The 21609-nt window shown below is 34.9% G+C and overlaps 1 protein-coding gene across 2 annotated transcripts in view; it reads right to left on the reverse strand.

Annotated features, from left to right (window-relative positions):
- Nucleotides 1-7974: 7974 nt before the first annotated feature.
- Tmtc2 (Transmembrane O-mannosyltransferase targeting cadherins 2) overlaps nt 7975-21609 on the reverse strand; it is a 238728-nt gene continuing 225093 nt past the window's right edge. The window contains exons 8-10 of one of the 2 annotated variants that reach the window (XM_035875527.2): nt 12304-12444; nt 10783-10867; nt 7975-8642 (exon numbers count right to left, since the gene is read on the reverse strand). In XM_035875527.2, coding sequence (XP_035731420.2) covers nt 8311-8642; nt 10783-10867; nt 12304-12444 — 558 coding nt within the window. In that variant the 3' untranslated portion in view covers nt 7975-8310. The remainder of the gene's footprint in view (nt 8643-10782; nt 10868-12303; nt 12445-21609) is intronic. The other variant, XM_085659519.1, reaches the window with a different exon arrangement.

The following is a 21609-nucleotide window of genomic DNA, read 5'->3' on the forward strand; positions in this document are numbered from 1 at the left end:
CCGCGTGCTCGCGAATTTCCGTCGACATGATTTATAGGAATAAAAGGCGAGTTGCACAAAATCATGGGATGCTTTCGTGCAACGACCGATAGTGAGATAGAGAGAGAAAGAGAAAGAGAGAGAGAGAGAGAGAGAGAATGTGCGTGTATATGTGAGAGAGAATGCGTTGGTATTCATAGAAACCGTTTTCATTAGCGAAACTCCAACGTTTAATTACCAAACGCGTTAAGAGCATGAAATTCCAAGCTTATTCTCTTACTTTCCGTCGTCTCCTTCTACTCATTTTCATCTTTTTCTTTTATTTTTATTTTTTATTTATTTTCTTTCTTTTATTCGTCCTTCGTTTCTTTTATGAATTCTTGATACTTTTCCTTTTTTTCTTTCTTTTTTTTCTTTCTTTTTTATCAATCTTTATTCTATAATTTTTTTTTTTTAATTAGGATCTACCTTATCCTTTCATGTTTCGTGGATATAAAATTATTCACATTGGATCGATATACATTTTCTGTTTCTTTCTAAGGACTTGAATCTTTCACTTTATTGGAATTAATAAGAGTGACCTCGGACGTAAGGGACATGTTAATGCAATATATATTTTATGCTTAACCTGTGCTAATTTTCTACAGAGGGAGAGAGAGAGAGAGAGAGAGAGAGAGAGAAAGAGGAAACATGATATCTTGAAAGCGAGGATATAAGTCCGAAACTTAATGGACTTACCTAGAAAGACCGTTTGTTATTGTTAAGTTGGATGTAAGTTGGGTGGAGGAAGTTTCGTAAGTCTTGCATTCGATAAATTTGTTTAATTCAAGGAACAGGTTTTCTCTCTCTCTCTCTCTCTCTCTCTTTCTCTCTCTAATCGCATAAGATGCTCGACCACTCGTTTCGAGTTTATGTGTTTATATTCCATAGCACGTACTTGTAAAGGAAACTATGAGAGAAGACAAAAATGCTTTCGCGAATAATTATGTTTGTCTTGGTCATTAATCTCCGTTGAAACTCAGCGCCCACGCTTGAACGTACTGTGAAGTATCCAAGACAATTATATAACTTCCTCCCTTCTCTCTTGGTTGTCAGCCCATTGCATCGTCCTTTCTCTTTCTTCCTTCCTGTTTCTCTCTTTCCCTTTCCCCCTTCGCCCTTCGTACATAATCTGTCATAAATTCGTACGTGACAGCGAGTAGAAACGAGATAGAGTATACCTATATACCAGAGAGAGAGAGAGAGAGAGAGAGAGAGAGAGAGAGAGAAAGAGAAAGAGAAGTGAGAGAGAGAGAGAGAGAGAGAGATGTGAGAGACTATTTCAACGAAGGCTACCCTGGAGGTGGTGCGGATGTTGGTTTAGCAGGAGTCCCCAGAACCCGAATATTTTAGCGGACATTCACCATGTTGCGGCACTTCCGTTCTGACGCTACATCCGCTCATTTAACGGAGCGTACAATACAACCTAGCCCTTCTACCTCTCTACCTCTTCCTTTCTCTTCTTCTCTCTCTCTCTCTCTCTCTCTTTCTCTCTTTCTCTCTCTCTCTCTCTCTTTCTCTCTTTCTCTCTTTCTCTCTCTCTACACCTTTCTATCTTTTCCTCTGTTAATGTAAGGACTACTATGATCAATACAGATAATATATATAAACACACACACACATACATTTATCATATAATTTCTATTATCAAGTATATTCTATTAACGTCACGATGCGAACGAAACTCCTTTCGCTTTGAAGTATCGCTAACATTCAACCGCGTTTGCTTTTGCGAAAACTTTTCCGAGTTTTCTCTATCGAATTCCGCGTCCGTGGCTGTCGATAAAATGAGAGGCGTTACTCGGGTGGTCTTCATAGGACAGGCAAGAAGGGTGGAGGAGATGAAAAGGGGTAAGAAAGTTTTCATTTGATTTTCTAGACTATTCCTAGAGTTGCTTGTTTTCTCGTGGATGCCTAACGTTTATTCGGGATTAAAAATTAATCGCAATTGGTTGAACACAAAATTGGCGAGACGAAAGAACGAATATTTTAGGTTAAAAATACAAAAAATACAGAAGTTTCTTTCTACAGGAGTTCATCGATTATTTTCATTTCGAAATAGTACTTTTCTCGATAAATATTGTCAATTATTCGAAATCTGATATGAGCAGATGTAAATATGCTTAAATTATGATATTTGACTATTCAGCCAGAATTCGATCGCCAATTAAAATGTATGTAGTTGATATAGATATATGTATATCTATCCGCTGTCCTTACGAATTGTTTGATGATTTTTCGAAAAATTAGAGAAAATACATATATGTTCATACTCACACATACACACATACGTTTATTTATCATGTTTATATCGCATAATTTTATATTATATCTTGGTATTCGAATAATATTATTTAATTATTTTATTATTACTTTATTATATATTTATTACCATACGTTATTACGAATTATATAGAAATATTTGCATCGATCAAAGAAAGGTAAAGACGATAGACGACAGTCATTTTCGTCATGAATGAATCTCATCGACATTCGCGTCGCGTTTCGCGAAGTGGAAATGGGTTTAACTGCACCGGCGAGCAGAAAAAAAGGGGAAAATATAATGGTGATGGATCGACGAAGCTCTAGTAATAGTAGGGACGACGATTTTCGCTTGCTTTTCTCTCTCTCTCTCTCTCTTCTTTTTTCCCATTTTTCCCATTCTTTTTTACTTTTTTCTTTTTTTTTTCTTTTTTCTTGTTTTTGTTTGTCGGTCGTCGTTAGCTTTTCACATTGCGCTTTACCTCTACGGCTATTACAACGACAGTGGTTTTAAGTGCTTCGTAACTCGGTACGATATAAAATCGTACGAGTTCGCCCTCCGAGTGCGCTTATTTCCAGGTAAGGTTGCAAAATAATTTATTAAAAAATACAACGACGACTACGCCATAAATGTGTTACGCGCTCTCCGACGAGTTGGTGTATTTCGAAATAAAAGTCGAGTAAAAAAGATTTCGGGAGTATCCGTAATTTCTTATTTTAACGTGCGGCAAATGTACATACATCAAAGTAGAGGAAGAAGGAAATAAAAAGAAAAGGCGAAAAAAAATGGAAAACCTCGGAAGAAATCTCGTATGTCAAGATATTTCAACTGGAGCATAAATCTTCAAGAATTTCAATCCACTAACGTAACTTCTTTTTTTTGGTTTAACCAATGTATAAAAAACATACTAAAGAATTTAATCGTTAGTGATTAACACATTTTATGCGAGATGTTTAAAATTTTATATCTTTTTCTTGTCAAGGACTATTTTTGACGATTTTGTGAAATACATTTTACACCATTAAAATTCACACAGACTTTGAACCTATCATTAGAATTTAATGAAAATTTTTTATTTCTATATACTAAGAAATTATTTTAATATAACAAAAGGGCATAACAAACAATAATTTTTCGACAGTTTCGTATATTGTGCTTAAAGAAAATTATTTGTTTACATTTAGTAATAAGTTACACATATAATATCTTTTTTATTAATAATGCAATAGCGCATAGTATCCTTCGAAACTGTTTTTTTCCTAAAACGGGATTATGAAAGAATTTAATTAAATATAAACGCGATTATAGTAACAAAAAAATAAGACAACGGATATAAAAAACGCATTAAATATAGTAAAACTAGAAACTGTCTTGACTCCCGAAAAATGCACGGATTAAGTAAAAACAAAATTTTCTATAGCTCAATTTCCTATGTTGTAATTTATTAAAAATGAATGAAGAAAAAAAAGGAATACAAAAGATCGGAGAAAACAATATTCTCGGAAACTTTTCCTTTCAATGAGAACAGGAGAAAGTAGCTGACAAAAGGTCAACACACTTTCTCTTTCTTTTTCTCAAGGGTCATAAGAGTAGTAAAAGTGCACGTTTGGATTTAGCTCGAGAATATAACAACGACGACGACGACGACGACGGCAAAAACTATGTATGTATTACGAAGCAAACACTTACTCGTAAAATATTTCAGAGAGAGAGAGAGAGAGAGAGAGAGAGAGAGAGAGAGAGAAAGCGAGAATTGGGTGAATTTGTTGAAGAAGCATGTTTACCCAATGAAAAGATCAAAGAAAAATATTACAGCAGTTACATTACTTACCTGTCTTACTTACCTACTTTGATTTGACGCAATCGACTTGAACGAAAGGAAGAGCAACATGCTATCACCTCTGATATCACATCGAGATACGTAGGTTACTTTCCTCTCCTCCTTTTTGTCCTCTATTTTTCCTTCCGATCGTTCGATGTTTGCCTTCCACCGTGACGGATGGTGGTTAATGGACCGATTCATTTCAGAAACTATCAGTGTGGTAACGATGAGAAGGAAAAGGGGTTTATTCGTTCGAACGGAAAGATTCCGAGAATTTCTCTTCTTTCTCTTACTCGTGTTCCTCTTCCATCTGAAGCTATTATCCATGCTTTTTCTCATCTCTCTCTCTTTATCTATCTATCTATTTATCTATCTATCTATCTATCTATCTATCTATCTATCTATCTATCTATCTACCTATCTATCTATCTATCTATCTATCTTTCTTTCCCTCTCTCTCTCTTTTTTCTCTGCCTTTCCCTTACCTCGCCAGTTTCTATCTTCGTCGCCCTATTTTATTAAGTGCTAAGAGACGACGCTTAATTAGTTATCGATCCGGTAATAAAATCAGCACGCCGGAATTAAACGGCACTTCGTCTCTCTCTCTCTCTCTCTCTCTCTCTTTCTCTCTCTCTTTCTCTTATACGCGCGATGAAGAAAAGATAATTACAACTTTAGCAGCCTTGTTTCTCTCAGTAATAAGCATGCGCGTCTATAAATTCCTCCATGGCTGGCGAACTTTTCGAGACTAGGCACCAGCCGTTTTCGGAGTCTTAATTAAAATAGTTCCTGTATGGCCACGTCATAAAAAAAAAAGTAAGAAAAGGAAATATTTCAAGTTCTTTCGGTTATTTCTATTTTTAATTGATCTATTTTTCATGTTTAAATTAATGCAGATATGAAAATATCTTCATCGGGAAAGCCGTAAAAATATTCGTCTAATCATGTTTCTAATTTGCAGATTTAAAAGAGAGATAAAATAAACGATAGGCAATGAAACCAAAGTTAGAATCATTCAAGCAAAAATATCGATTTCAATCTTCGATAAATAAACGAATTCAATTTTATCAATGATTTTTATTCGGAAATAGCCTAGTAGATCATATAAAAGCTTTTTTCGTGATAACAGATTGGCCTAGAACCGATTCTTTTGTTTCATAGAAACAAGTAAAACCGGCATGCTATATACCATTACACACCGCATAAAATAAATTTGTAAGGTTCTTTGTTCTCTTTCGTTTATACATACTGTTATCATTAAACGTATCGCGAGCAATGCTTTTCGCATTTTGAAAGAATAATGAAAGTATATATATATGTACATATATACAAAGTATATATATATATATATATACATATATATATACATATATATATATATATATATATATATATATATATATATATGTATCTCTCTCTCTCTCTCTCTCTCTCTCTCTCTCTATGCCTTGCTCTACCTCTCTTCGTTGTTTTACATTGTAACACGCTCTTTGTATCGACAAAGTGGGCAGGTCAAGATCCTTAGGGACTTATAGAGCATAATAAACATTCTCCTATCCGGCGTGCCCATCTTTTATTGTACTCTAGGTCCTCCTCCTCTTCTTCCTCCTCCTACTCTTTCCTTTCGTTGGAAAGGAAAATAAGGTTGGAATACAAAAGAAGATAGAAAACGAAATGGTCACGGAGAGAGGTCGAATAAGTACGAATAGACACTTGGAGTGGAGTAGGGAGGAACGAAGGAAGGAAAAAGCGTAAAGGAATAGCTGAAAAGAATGAAAGCTTAGAAAGAAACGAAGGATTATCGTCCGATTGGGATCTAATGTTTCTCGTCCATGAAATACAAAAGTAAAAAGGAAAAGAAAAAAATTGAAGGTTTTCACGTTTGCGTCCTTTAATACTACTAATAATTTTAATAATATTTTTGTGTCCTCTAATATTATTAATAATTCTAATATTTCCAATAATATTTCTTATACCAATTTCAATGAAATAAAAAGAAAAATATCGCAGAAAGAAGAATTTTTTATTTTTATTTTATTTAAGCGAGCTTAGAAGTTTAGCATCATCGTAAGACAACGCAATGTAGCGCTGAGTATACGTATGAAAATTTATTACTATCTTATAGGAGTTCACAAAACGCATATATAAAATGATCTTAGAAGAAGGGAGAAGTTATTTCTTCGAGGGATTCAGAGACGAGATAGCTCCCTGAAGATCAGATAAGAGAATAGAAATCAAGATAGGCGGATCCGCTGCAGGTAGGAGAGAAAGAGATGGAGAGAAAGAGAAGGAAAGAAAGAAAGAAAGAGAGAGAGAGAGAGAGAGAGACGAGAAAGTTCATGTTGCTGGAAGAAGTTAAAGGAACTCGAAGAAGAAGAAGAAGAAGAAGAAGAACAAGAACAAGAAGAAGAAGAAGAAGAAGAAGAAGAACAAGAAGAAGAAGAAGAAGAAAAAGAAAAAGAAGAAGAGGAAGAAGAAGAGGAGGAGAAGAAAGAAGTGGAATCGACTAGTTCTTCGTAGATAAATCGAATCTCGGAAGGGGGAACTTTTCGATAGTGATGGCTCGAGATTTATGAAAGAAAAGGAGGTAAGGTAAACGAATGATAAGTAGTTGGAGACGAACAAAAAGTAAGAAAGAGAGTGGTGGTGAGTGGGAAGACGAGAGGAAGATGGCGTAAGAGGAGGGTTAGGAGATGGGGTGATGGAGGAAGGGCATGGTAATACGTAAAAGGCGCGAGAATGGAATGATAGAGAGAAAGAGAGAAAAGGAGTTCCTAGAGAACGAGGTGGCATGCGCTGAAGCGACTTGACGAAGTACATACTTCGACTGGCTCGACAACGACGTTCCGCTTTAAAGATAACGAAGCAAGTTCTTCGCGTAGTAAAGGTAAGTAACCGATGTGGCGCTCGTCGAGTGTTTACAGAAACTGTCTCTGAGTAGAGAGCGACAGGTGGCTCCATACTACGTTTATCTATTCTCCATCTCTCTCTTTCTCTTTATCTTTATCCTCTCTCTTTCGCTACTCCTTTTCAAGTCGACCGAGGTTCGCTCGGGGGTGTGATTTAAAGTGTAAACTTAAATATTCCAGTTAGTATCTTTGTGCAAATAGATTCGATATTAATGGAGCTTCAGTAGAGCGAGTTACTAAATAGAAAGAGAGAGAAAGAGAGAGAGAGAGAGAGAGAGAGAGAGAGAGAAAGAAAGAGAGAGGGAGAGAGAGAGAAAGAAAGAGAGAGAGAGAGAGAGAGAGAGAGAAAGAAAGAGAGAGAGAGAGAGAGAGAGAGAAAGAAAGAGAGAGAGAGAGAGAGAGAGAAAGAAAGAGAGAGAGAGAGAGAGAGAAAGAAAGAGAGAGAGTGAGAAAGAGGAAGAAGAAGAAGAAGAAAGGTTAGAGGACGGATATTAGTGCGCTTACACGAACTTACCTAGCCGAGGTAATTACCGTCACGAGAAACTATACCACGGAGAAATTAGGGCCAAACTGTCTTCGTTCTATGTTGCAGAGATACGCCTAAACGAATGTGTATCCTCGAATATAACGATGTCTCTCGTATAGTTGTGTTTCTCTCACTGTGGTTTTATCTATCTTCCTAAAAAATCTTCAATCGTTTCACTAAAAACCTAAGGTCTATTTGTAAATTTTCTTTAACGAGCGTACGTAGATAATATTTATAAAGGACAATAAAAGTTTAAAATAATGAATAATTAATCGGACATAATGGTTTATGTTCCGGTGTTGTAATGATGTTATTATATATCTTTATTTTTTTTCTCTTAAATGGAAAAAAAAGAAAGTATTTTTTAAAAGGAGCATTAGAAAAAGATAAAGGGAAAAAGACTCAAAAATACCGATCTTATGTTAGAGAAAAATAATTGAAGCTTTATTCTTTACATACCATAGCAGGCGAGATACAAGTCTCGGCGTCGCGACAACATCATCGAAGTGAAAACGAGTTCTTCGTCTTCGTGATGTCGTCGTGCACACCGACGGATATACAAACGAATATCGGGGATAGATTTTTGGTAAAGTCGTAACGTCCACGAGAAATCGACGTTGACGGTAAGTGGTTTTTTTGGGATTTGAATAGATTGGGTCATTTTTTTTATCGTACAACAACAACAACAACGGCATAACGGAGTTTTGTCCTCGTGATTATGACGATGATAGTAGTCGCTTGACCAATAAATCAGATGGTTATTGTTGTTCGGTCACGCCAAAAGAGCTGCCAATTTATGGAGATTTGTTATGGTCGTTGCGTCACCTGGTTGCAACCTTAAAGCTTCTCTATATGCAGCGGCCGCTTGCTTGTATTTCCCGTTCAGGTGAAGGATTGCACCAAGATTCGTATGACTGCGTGCCTCGTGCGGCCTCAGATTTGCTGCGTGTCTATACCAGATCTCAGCTTCATCACGACGATCCGCTTGACGAAGAGCCGATGCAGCTGCAACCGAGAGCTCATAGTCCGACTTCGAAAGCTCAGCAGCTCTTAACTGTTCTTCTGCAGCTTCTACTAATCTTCCTTGTGACGTTAGGAATATCCCTGTGACACATAAGTGATTTTCTTAATAACATCAAGATTTCATTATGTAATATAAGATGATGTGCACCGAAAATAATCATGTAAATGACATATGTTTACTTTATGACAAAATATTGATATTGTTAAGAGGAATAATGTGAACATGTACGAGTATTTCTTAAGTTTTAAGAAATTAATCATTTACAGAATTTAATATGATAAACATGGATTGTAATATTTTAAAACATCACGATCGTTTTTATGATCTATTAGAAGCATAGATTTTTATAATATTTACAAAGCTTACAAGTTTTTATCATTTTTGGAGTATATTGTCAAAAAATTACACAAGAAATTAAGATGCGAACGTATCCTTATTTTGTTACGTATCTTATTTTGTTATCATTTGTTCAAAACATGATTTTGTAAAATTCGTTTTACTTTTGAACACCTCATATAGATATCGACTATCCATTGATTTTTTTCAAAGGAACGAAGTTATTTATTTCCGAACAAAATTTATCACCTAAAATAGTAACGTGCCTCTTGTAAATCAGCGTCGTGGGTATCGCTCATTCTCGCCCGAATAAACTTTCCCATGAATGCGCTAGCGATAAGAAAAACAATGGCGCGAGCGCGAGCACGAGCACGAGCACGAGCACAAGCACGAGCACGAGCACGAGCGCGAACGCGAACGCAAGCGTCGATAGAGAAAAGCGATGAAAAATAACGACGAGCTTCGGGCATGGCACTTGGGGCTCCGTTTTATTGTTTCGCGTATAGGGAAAACATTTGTTCGAAGGATATACGGAGGCACGTATTTTCTTTGAAATTTTCGCGCCGTCGTTATTTTCCACGATGATATGATGTGAGTTTCTCGCACATTGTTAAAAAAGAAAAAACCAATTATAAGAGAAGAGAAAGAGAGAGAGAGAGAGAGAGAGAAAGAGAGAAGCATGTAATTTTTGTGATACATAACGTAAAAGCATGTTACAAATATTCGATTAATGATAAACATGCGAAAGGGACAAATATTTAATTAGAAATTTTTATACGAATTTAAATTGGATGTTTATTATTATGTGAGTATCCTCGCTTTGTTAAAGTAAAAAATTCGAAATTGTAAGAAGACGAAGAAAGGAGATAGAAGAAATAGAGGAACTACTAATGCTTGTGACGTAAAACGTAGTAACATATTTATTCAATGAATTAATGAGAGAAAACATGTGAAAGGAAAACGAATTTTGCTCAGGAAATTTTTATCTGTCGAATTTGAATCCGATGTTCGATAGTTTGAATTTTATACACGTCGTTAATGTATAAAACGTCAAAAGAAAAAGACAGAGAATAAGAGAGAGAGAGAGAGAGAGAGAGAGAGAGAGAGTGGGGGGGGGACATGTAATGTTTGTGGTATAAAATGTAGAAACATGTAATATTTATTCGATGAATAAGCGAGGAAACGTGTGAAAGGAAACAAATTCAGACGGGAATTTATATATATGTCGAAGTTACCTTTTCTTATTCATTGCGATTTGTTATCATTTCTCTGCCTATCCCTTTCTTTCTTTCTCTCATGCTTTACCAACCCCTTCGCAAATATTATGACAGTATTTATGGCAAATCTGTCCCCTTTGTCTTCCTCGCAAAACGATTCTCCTCGATTCTCAGATATCCACTTTGTCTCGACGTCTTGTCCCTACCGAGGAAATTCTCGACTACCTCTTTGTACGCGATTCTCTAGGATGCTCAAGAATCAATTATTCTGTTGTTACAATGGATGAGGAATTTTCACTTTAAGAAAGGGGACATTCAATTTCGAGGATAAGAGCGACGAGATAGAAAGAGAGAAGAGAGAGAAAAAGAGAGAGAGAGAGAGAGAGAGAAAGAGAGAGAGAGAGGCAAGAGATGGATGAGTATTTCATTATCCTAATAACGAAGAAGAATCTATATCTACAACGTTGTGAATGGTTACTAGATGTTTCAAAAGCAAAATGAAGAAAAAAAGGAAAATGAAAAAAGAAGAAAAAAAAGAAAAGAAGAGAAAATCAATGATTTAAGAAGATTATTATTATTGAAAGCTGGTTAAGATAATCGATAAAAGGAGTTTCCCATCGATAGATTCGAGAAAGCTCTAATTAAAACAGTATTCTGTTGTACCTACCGTAATGATGGTGTACGCTCGGATCGTCCGGCGCTAACCTACGGGCTCTCAGGAACCATCTCTCGGCTTCCAGGATGCGACTCGACTGTAAAAGAAAGAACGCTTCAGCGCTCGCTGTTCGATCATCCATTGCGAGAGGAGAAAACGTTTACTTGATTACTTTCTCGAGCATCTATTTGATCGAATAAATAAGTTCGAAAAGATAAGTTGGGAATGGAGGAGAAAGTTGTTAGCAAAGGAAAAGAAGAAAAATAAAAGCAAAAAAAAAAAAACGAGAATATATTGGCAATCCACTAGTCGAGATTTTCCTATTTGCATTTACTACAAATGTTTATTATAAATATATCCATATGCCAGTAATTAGGATCAAAGTTGTCTTAATAAAAAAATTCAATCTATCATTCATTTTCAATCGAAAATTTCTATATCGATTCGCATTGTACAAAAACAAAAAAAAAAAGAAAGAGAAACAAAAAGAAGGCAATGTATCAAAACAAATCATGTCTTGGGCTATGTTTCTCTACTATTGTATTAAATTCGACTGTTGATGTAAGTATATTTATAAATAAAATATATAATATCTTCATTATTCATATATAATGTTCATTACTAACAATAATAAAGAAATGTCAAATATAATTTGTACATCTTGAGAGAGATTAATTCATATTTTGTTTCTCATGTTTCTTTTTTTTCCTCCGTTTTTTCTCTTTTTGCACAGAAACAACTCGAACGGTCCGTAGATAATCTCTCTTTCTCCCTGGGTTTTCTTGGTGTAAGCCAATTCTGCCATAAAAATCACTTTGTCCGACCATGTTAGACTTCCTGTTGTGAGAATCGAGGCAAGTGATGTGGGTCAACGTTCGTGTACGGACGAGATTTTGTTGGTCAATTGACGCATTCGTCCGGTCGAAATAGCTCTAACTACTTACGTGTCGAGTCCAAGGTTTGTCAAGTGATGTAGGTCGATACGTGATCGGACTAAGGAACGTCGACTAGCAAACGCGTCGAGCTTATCAATTCTCGAAGGAAGAATTCGACGATCTTCCACTCTTTTCATACCGTATTCTTCCGATGAACTAACTTTCTTGTTCGATGAGTCGTGAAAAATATATGATTGTTGAGGAGGGGATTCGGTCGACATTTTCTGCATTTTGTAACGCGACATTTAAACGTTTCATACGAAACGACAGACATGAAACGTACTTTTTCGAAGTCGTTTCAAACTTTATAGGAAAGGACATTTATTTTTTTTATCCTTTTTCTTTTTCCGTTTTTTTATTTTTGTTTTTTCTTATTCTTCCTCTACCTTTTTCTCTTCTTCTTTTTACCTCTCTCTCTCTCTCTCTCTTTCTCTCTCTCTCTCTCTCTCTCTCTCTCTCCCACTCTTTCTTTTCGAAGTACCTACCGACAAAGTCGAAAGTTCAACGGATGACGTAAGTCAGATCGTAATCCGACTTGGAAACTTGACTCGCGGCGATCCGACAAGGTGGAAACGATTTAAAACTAGTAACGACTTACGTTTCGAGCCAGAAGTTTTCCGTAAGTGATGTGGGCCGGCACATGGTCAGGCTGGCTGGCCAAACTCGCTTGGAACCATCTCTCAGCCTCGGCATACTGTTGCAGCCTCGACAACGTCTCTCCCAGTAGATTGTAAACGCTCTGCAAGTGACAAGTCAATCTTTCTTTATGTGCTCCAAGTAATTACGTTTCAACGACGCTCGAATGGGAAGGAGGGATGGGGACATTTACCGAATTACAAATACGTTTATGAAAAGTAAATTAGAATTTTCTTATCCGTTCATAAATATAATGTTTACATGGTACCTAAGTATTCATTTTTATTTTTCTTTTTTTTTACAACTACACGACAAATGACGGATTTCTTCGAAATCGAAAGACCACCGAGCAGTTTTTAAACTCCACATTGCGCGCGGGAAACTTACGGACTAATATTTCAATGTGTGCGATAAATCCGCAAGAGGAAAAGGTAATTGGTCTGAAAAGGATAGTAGGAGAGGGAGAGAGAGATAGAAATAGAGAGAGAGAGAGGAGGGGAAAAAGAGGGAGGTAGGGGGAAATCAGGTTAAGAAGTTTTCTGATTTTCAGGGCCGACGGCTGCCGCTAATGGCCAACGAAACTCGAAGATCCGGCGCTCACGTACACGAAGAGATCGAAAGGAGTTTTCGTAAGTAGAGTATGGGGTAGCGTTACGGAGCAACCAACACTGAAAGCTCCCTTTGTTATTGGACCGAAAGAGAACACAAAAAGAGAGACCGGTAGAACGCGTATCTTGGCGTCTAACTTGTAGGCTAAAAACTTTTATGATTTTGTTCACGCTGGACGTGCGAGGGAAGTAAAAAAAGAGAGAAAGAAGAAGAAAAGAAAAAAGAAGAACGAATAGAGAAAAAAAGTGAAAAAGAAGAAATAAAAGGAGAGGAGAGACGTTGGCGAACCTTCGCGAACGTAAAAGACAAATGGCAAGTCGAAGGTAAAGAAAAGGAAGAAATGAGAGAGATCGAATATCGAACTCGCTCTTATTCGATTCGATTGTTCCATGATTCGATAGATCTTCTCTCTCTCTTTCTCTCTCTTCTACGTTTCGTGTCGGCTGATTATGTAGGTCAACGTGAAATAATCTGTATCGATCACGCGTAAGTAATGGAGAGCACATCATGAAAAGTTCGATTTACCTTTGCTTCCGTTTATGCACAAAAATTTCTATCCTTTTACCTTTCTCGTTCTCTCTCTTACACTCCATTTCGTTCTTTGTTTAAACGATAATATCATTTTTATAAAGTGTTTTAAAATTGGAATTCATATTCTTCGTGCTGAAATAGGCGTGTCTAATTACTTTTGATTTATTTTCAGAAAGGAGGAAAAAAGGGAGAGAGAAAGAGAATAAAAGGAAAATGGTTTAAAAAAAAGCACAAGAGCTTTCGACTGGAAATGTTCACCAAAGCTATATATATATATATATATATATAACTATAAAACAAAGAGAAAAAAAGAAGAGATATTGAGAGAGAGAGAGAGAGAGAGAGAGAGAGAGAGAGAAAACAAAATTGTTCACTTGCGATATTTTTCGGAATATCGCAAGATATAATGCCGAGGGACGAGATAAAATGAAGAATAGGTGCAAAAATGAAAGTATGGTTACATCGTCAAATAATGCACTTTATGAAACTTTAATATAGGCAGAGAGAAAAGAAAGAAGAGAAAGAGAAGAAATGTAATCATAGGCATTGTTCTTGGTGATTATTCACTTGGACTAGTTTTCAAATGTGTTACACGCGGTCGCATTTAGGCTTACAAGCCACTCACTGCACCAGATGGTGCACCGTCATTATCGCTTTCCCGAGTTATCGATTTCTATTTGTTACTATCGTTTTGTTACTCTCCCGCTATTCATTCTCTCTCGCTCTGTTGAAAATGCTTGTTCCTTCTCTCTCTCTCTTTTTTTTTTATTTCGTTGAAGATTGCTACATCGGTTGCCGCCAATACCCGATATTACTTTCTCTCTCTCTCTCTCTCTCTCTCTCTCTCTTCTTTAAATCTTTCCGACTTTAAATCCGCGAGAAGGGTCGAAAAGGAATACTTTCGGACGATCGAACTTCTTTGCCTTCGTCGTCTTAGTTGAAACTTTTCCTCCTCGACGAAAGGACAGTGAAAAGGATGAAGTTAAGTGAAGAAAAGAAATAGAAATTTACCTATGAATATTCATATTCTTCGATAATGCAAGCTCGAAATCGATTTGTTGATCAAAAGTAAATGCGAAGTTTAAGTTTATCTTCTTGCCAGGAGAGAATGGCAATGATAGATAGATAGTAGATATAGTAGATAAATATGCATTTTCTATCGATTTTTCAAACTTTCGCAATTTTCCATATGGATTATCGGCGTAGTGAAAGAGAGTCCACGATTTCGTTATTCTTTCTTTCATTTATATTCTTTGTCCCAATTGACCACCGTCATTATTGCTATCACACTATCACGATAAAAGCAAGTTTAATGATTTCGGTCATATTCATAATTCCTCCCCAAAAAAATAATCGGATTTACCTACCGTCATTTCCGTTTCTCCGGGGGTTCATTATCTACAACGTTGATATTTTTTGTTTGACCGTCGTGCGTATATTTGTGTATAACGACGGATAAAAGCGGTTACATCATATATCACGTGTCTGACACGCAGTTAATTATGCTAATGGTTTATCATCGATCGCAACTCGTCTATTGTACTCTGGATAGAGCGAGTGAAGCAACGAGAGATAGACGGATAGATAGATAGAAAGAGAGGGAGAGGGAGAGGGAAAGAGAGAGAGAGAGAGAGAGAGAGAGAGAGAGAAGATAGTATCAGTATATGCGCATGTGCATATATGGACAGCCATTTGAAAAATCCACCGATACGTTTTCAGTACATCGTGCTCTCTCTTTCTTTCTCTCTCTCTCTTTCTTTCTCTCTCTCTTTCTTTCTCTCTCTCTTGTTATCACATCATTTATTGCTACAGTATGTTCACGATTTTATTTTTCCTTTTAAAAATCTACTTTTGACATCGACGTTAAAACATCGAACCCTGCATTTTCCGTATTGTTTATTACAGAGACTTCTTTCAAGCTTCTCCTATGTCGTAATTGTCCTCGTTGTATGTTGGATAATCATACCAGGATAATCACCGATAACGACGACGACGAGGACGACGAAGACAATGTCAAAGCGCTCCCGGGGAAAAAGTTCATCCAGCTTTCTTTTTCATATTTTTCTTTTATCAAAGATTATAGTCGGAAAATAATTATAACATGGCCTTCGTTTTTCATATCGACATAGTTCGAAGAAACGAGCGTATTTCATTCGTGTAACCTTAGAATATACTTTATGGCAATTTTCTTTTTCATATAAAACAAAAAAAAAAGAAAATGGAGAACAAGAATTTATTCAATTCTATTTTATAATATTCATAATATTCATAAAATTTTATAATATTCAGAAATATTTTTTAATATTCATAAAAACGATGAATGGTATGTACTTTTAATTAAATAGAACGAAGAATAGAGAATAGAGAATAGAGAGTAGAGAAGGAGAATAGGAAAAATAGAGAATAGTTGTAATATGGAAGAAAAACAAAAAAAAAACTGATAAATAAAAAGAAAAATGTGATCGGGTACGCGCCCGCGCGCCCGCGCGCACGCGAGTGTCTCGTGACATCGTTTTATGACGATCGATGAAAGGCGTGGACGATAAAGCGTACGACAGAAAGAGAATCGATCGTAGCGAGCCAACAAAAAACGAGAATAATGCTTTCCAACCGATGTGTGCTCAGGTCTACGCGTTTTTCCGCATTATCGGTCTGTTTCATTTTATGGAATGTGCATATAACAGTGTATAGGATAAAAAGGATATCCTGGTTCATTGGTAAATGTAACACACGTGACAGTCTCTCTCTCTCTCTTTCTCTATCTTTTTTTTTTGTAGAAATGTACTTTTCATTTGGAAAAACGAATACTGATAACGCGAGATATCCTTCGTAATAATACTTGCCAACAAGCGCAAATGGGAAAGAAGGGGAGCGAAAAGAATAAAAAGGGAAAAAAAATGAAAGATAGAGATATACACGTACACGAAGAGATTTTCTTTCTTTCTTTTTAAACGCGTTATCGTTTCCCACTATTTTCGACGATATTAACGATCGCGAATTAGCGACGGAGGACTTTTCAGTGTAATTACGACCGCCACCGACTAAACGAATGAATCAACGAACATATAATTAGTTCGTCTTCTCGTGGGAGTTATCAACGACAACGACAACGACAACGACAACGACAACGACAACGACAACGAGACACGAAAGCCGGGCCAACAACGACGACTGCTCGATCGTTCGTTACTCACGTGTCATTAGTCGTATTAACTCGCAAACGTTCCAACGTTATGAATTTTGCGCGGAGCAAGACGACGGGCTCGCTCTAATTTGGTAATAATAGATAATTAATGCACATGCTCACGCAGCAATCATTTCGCATCGTCATTTATTTTCCTGATATTTCAATTGTTATTATTACATATACATATTACATTTACATACATATATTGTATATGTATTCAATACATATATTCTACATTATGCGTACATTAGTCGAAGAATAGAATGGAATTTTTATATTTTATCGAAAAGAAATATTTATTAAAAGGGGAAATTATCTTCTAAGATCAGGAAAATAATAAAAACGAAAGAAAGAAATGTAAAAATTAGAAACGTAGAAAATATAAGACTCTGTGATATATTCAAATTGATTTAAAAAATAAATATTAATGATTATATGTATATATATATATATATATAATATATATAATACAATATATATGTATAATATAATATATATAATATAATATATATACATATATATTATTAGTAGTAAATGTAAATATGAATGCGATAAAGTCATTTATTGAATATAATCATTATTGCTAATAATTAAATGTTATTTACCTCTTTTCTGTAACAATTCCAGTATTTTCACCGCTATTAAAACGAATTTAACAACTTCACAGTACAAAAATGAATCAATCATTTTACCGAGAGTTTTTTTTTCTTATTATTGTGTAAATAAGGTCAACGAATGTATATGAGTAACTATTTGGCGGGAGCTGAAGCGATTAGTATTATAAATTATGTATTACCAGTGATACAATATGAAATATAGAGTTATATATTTGAGTTGTCCATTTCCTATATTTGCTATGAAAATTTTTTATGCATAAAAATTTACTTTCTTCGAAATCACGAGAAATTGTCATTTTAAGTACAGATATTCGGCTGTTTTTTCTTTTTAATCTTTGACAACAATTATGCCGTTTTAATCGATATAAAAGATGGAAGTCATATAGTAATAATTTTATTTAAATTATTTAAAATTTGTCAGACATAATAGATTTTGATTCTGTAACTGAAGTATAATAAGTTTTGAAAATATTTGTAGCGTCAATATAATATATAATATCTCTGATCTTATTAATTTTATTAACAAATGTTTCAAATAGAAGTCTCTAGGTTTTTAGGGGTAAAATGTAATATGTATTGCAATTATTTTATAGAGATTGCTGTTGTCAAAATATTGAAGCCATTCCTTTGGCTATATTTTAAATATTAACTCTATATTTTAACTCTTTATGTTGTTGAAAATATTAATACGAATCTAACGAGCACCTTCTCTGTTCTCTTTCTCTGATATTTCATTTATGATTTATGACTTCTTAACAAACATTTCACTATAACTTCAAAAAATTACTATAAAAAAGAACAACGGGGTTTGAAAAAGTATTAGTCATATTGTGATAATAGTGTAGTTTTATTGTAGTGAAATGGTGGATGGATATAACGGGTTTTGATACTGTTCTGAACATGGACATAACATGATTTCGAACTGTACTCAACTTTTATTATTGGTATTTTTACCCATGATAATAAATGTGTTTTTCCTATTTTTCACATTCGAAAAATATGTAGTTTCGGTTCAGTTTAACATATGGCGTAAAAAATTCTTATTTTGATTTTTAATAGACATAATGGCTTTTAGAAATGGCACAGATTCATATACGATGCATATACTATTACACGTGTTCATTCATACGAAAAGCATGGGTTAGCTACTCTCGTAAATATGTATCTTCGTACATGGATGCGGTATAAACAATTAGAGTCTACGAAATGGGGAGCGTTGTAATTAGACAGCTGCTTGGTAACGCTCGGAAAGCGACCGCAAAGACGCTTTGATGTACGTACATACGTAGGTATGTACGTGTGAACAACTAAGAATGGCATAATTCGTCATGACATCAAGAGACAATTCGTTTCTTGATTTAACGTGGTAAAAATAATGATAGTAATATTTCGTATAATAGTTATTTGTCCCGTTATTAGATATTTATGAAGGTCAAGATTAGATATTATATCCGTTAATTATCTATAATTTTAATTAATATTATATATCATCAATAATTATCTTTTTTCTTTTCAATGCTAATTAAGTTTCGTTCGCTCATACCTTGCCTGGATATTAATTATAAATTTATTACATAGTACGATTTGATACTTGTAATTATATTTTTGAAAATGTCGGACACACCTATTACCTCCATAAGGAACACGACCAAACGTACGGTGACGCGAATGAACATGAACGCGATAGGCAAGGAGACTAATCGCTGAGAATAATCCGATTAACGCGGCATCCTGCGTTTTGCGTAATCGCTTAAGCATAGTTAATGTGGAAGGACCAACCACGATGATGGAAGATATGTATATTCATCTTTGATTCTCAGCCGTTTAAACTATTACTATTATTAAACAATCTTACGCGATATTAAAATATGATTATGCATTATGTCGTTCTTTTTTCGTGTTTAACTGGTTAAACATTTATTTCGGTTCTCGAATTGTATTTAAGAGTAAAAATAAAAAAGAAAATTTAATTGTAAAATCAAACTACAAAACATCACTTTCTACTATAACTATATACTGTAAACAATTTTATTCGATTGTTCGTTGGTTCGTGTATGATAGATTTAACAGAAAAATAAATCTGATTTCTTTGTATTCAATTTCACGTGCCACGTGTATGGATCTACTACATGTGTGGATGTCAGCCTGGACGATAATTTTTAACGTTTTATTATATAATTTTAGCACATTTTCGAAATACATTAAAAAGTTTGAACGATAAATAAATGTTACTCATTAAATCAGGATAAAGTTGAAATACTTTATGCATGATAGAATATTATTCTCAGCTTTTGTTTTAAATTTATAAATTGCTTTAAATTAAATTTGAATGAAAAATAAATGACAAAAGATGATCCTTCCGTATAAAAAATTTTATTAATTCCACAACGATTCTCTAACTACGTTTCTCATCAATCGATCAGATCAAAACTGAGAGAAGAAAAATGCCGCCGTTCTCACCTGCGAATAATTAATTGTAAATTAATTTAATTTCATTTCCTATATCGATCATTTGCAACGACGTCAATTAATCAACACGATCAACATATCGGTTTTAATTAATCATTTGGTCCGGTGTGACATTCATACAATTTTTCTATTCAACTCGAATTCGTCGTCTCGATTTTCTTTTTTTTGTTGTTCTCGAAAATTTAAAAAACGAGTGAAAATTAACGAACAAGAACAGCACGAATAAACGAAGGGGTACTTTTCGAACATATTTGAAGGGTCTCTTGGTCCTTTGGCTCGTTCCAAGTTTTAATTTGAGAAATTTGTCTTTACCACAGTCATTTGGTAAGAGGAACTCAGCAGGGAAAGAGAGAAAGAGAGAGAGAGAGAAAGAAAGAAAGAGAGAGAGAGAGAGAGAGAGAGAGAGAAATGGACGAAGAGAATGCAGTCCGGTTAATTGCGCAATTATTATACATGGGAAACGGTCGCATGGGGAGTCACGCTGATTCGGAGCGTAATACTAGTTCCTGGCCTCCGGTACGACACTTTCCGGTAAGTGAATCGTTCCTCTCGCAGAACTTTGCGTCTGTCAGGAAGCTCCGCCTTCCTTCGGCTCGGAGGGCAAACAATTAATGTCGCAGATCGAGCAAGGAAATTACACGGTTAATTGTTTTCGAAGGACGTACAAAGTAAGGCAGAGAGAGAGAGAGTGAGAGAGAGAGAGAGAGAGAGAGAAGAATGATAGCCGTAAGGAAGTTTAAGTGAATCTAAGTGTATGAGATAGATAGATAGATAGAGACAGAGAGAGAGAGAGAGAGAAAGAGAGAGAGAGAGAGAGAAAGAGAGAGAGAGAGAGAGAGAAATAGAAAGAGACGAAGGTAATTTCGTTTAACGCGTTAACGAGAGAGTTAAAGTATTTTGTAGTATAATACGCACCTGCTATCTAGTAAGATCGTCTTCTAGCGATCTCGAATCGACGAATAGATAATTTCTCTTCTGATTCGAATTAAATTCGTCAATGCTAGATACGAGAAGATTACTCCTTGAATCTTTCGAGACTTTCTTACTATTAAACGGTGATCGTTAGACTGTCTTCTCTTCTTTCGCTTCGACGTGCACTAAAATTGAACCTTTTTCCTTTTAAAGAATCGTAGATGGAAATTCTTTTCTTAAGAATTCTCTTGCCCTTAATCTCTTTCTCACTTTCTCTTATCTCAATTCTTAAATCGAGAATATTCTTGAGAAGAAGAAAAAAGAAGAAAAAAAAAATAATGAATACACAGGATGGAGACGTTTAAATTGAGATCTGAACGTTTTATGTTCTTTATAAATGGATGAAATTAGAAAAAAAGTTATCTTAATACTAAAACAACCAAAGGGATCAAAATGACTTATTTGGCATTTTTTATAATGATTACTTATTTTCAATACATTTTGTTTTCTAACATTTTATATGACTTTATCTAAAATATATAAATTATAATATATAAATTATATTAAATATATATAATATAAAATATATATAATAATATTAAATATATAAATAAATCTGTAAGACAGTTTTCTTTTTCTTATCTTTTTTTTTTTTATATAGTATACCTACATATACTCATAGATGAGTCATTTTGATTCACATAGAACGTAGGTAAACTTGTGATTTTTTCCTTTTTTCCTTTTTCTTTTACTTTCTTTTCCTTTTTTTTTTTTCTTTTGCACAATATTTTCAAAGAAGTGTCAGCACCAACGGCATATGCGAAACCACTTATCACGACAAATAGATAAGAACAGCATTTTCTTTGATACTTTACAATAGTGTTATGAGATTTATAAAAACGCATCAAAACAGAAACCCATTCTGTATAATAACTGGATTCTA

The sequence above is a fragment of the Vespa mandarinia genome, chromosome 1 (genome assembly GCF_050613455.1).
Source record: "Vespa mandarinia isolate Hongniang chromosome 1, ASM5061345v1, whole genome shotgun sequence".
Taxonomy (NCBI): domain Eukaryota; kingdom Metazoa; phylum Arthropoda; class Insecta; order Hymenoptera; family Vespidae; genus Vespa; species Vespa mandarinia.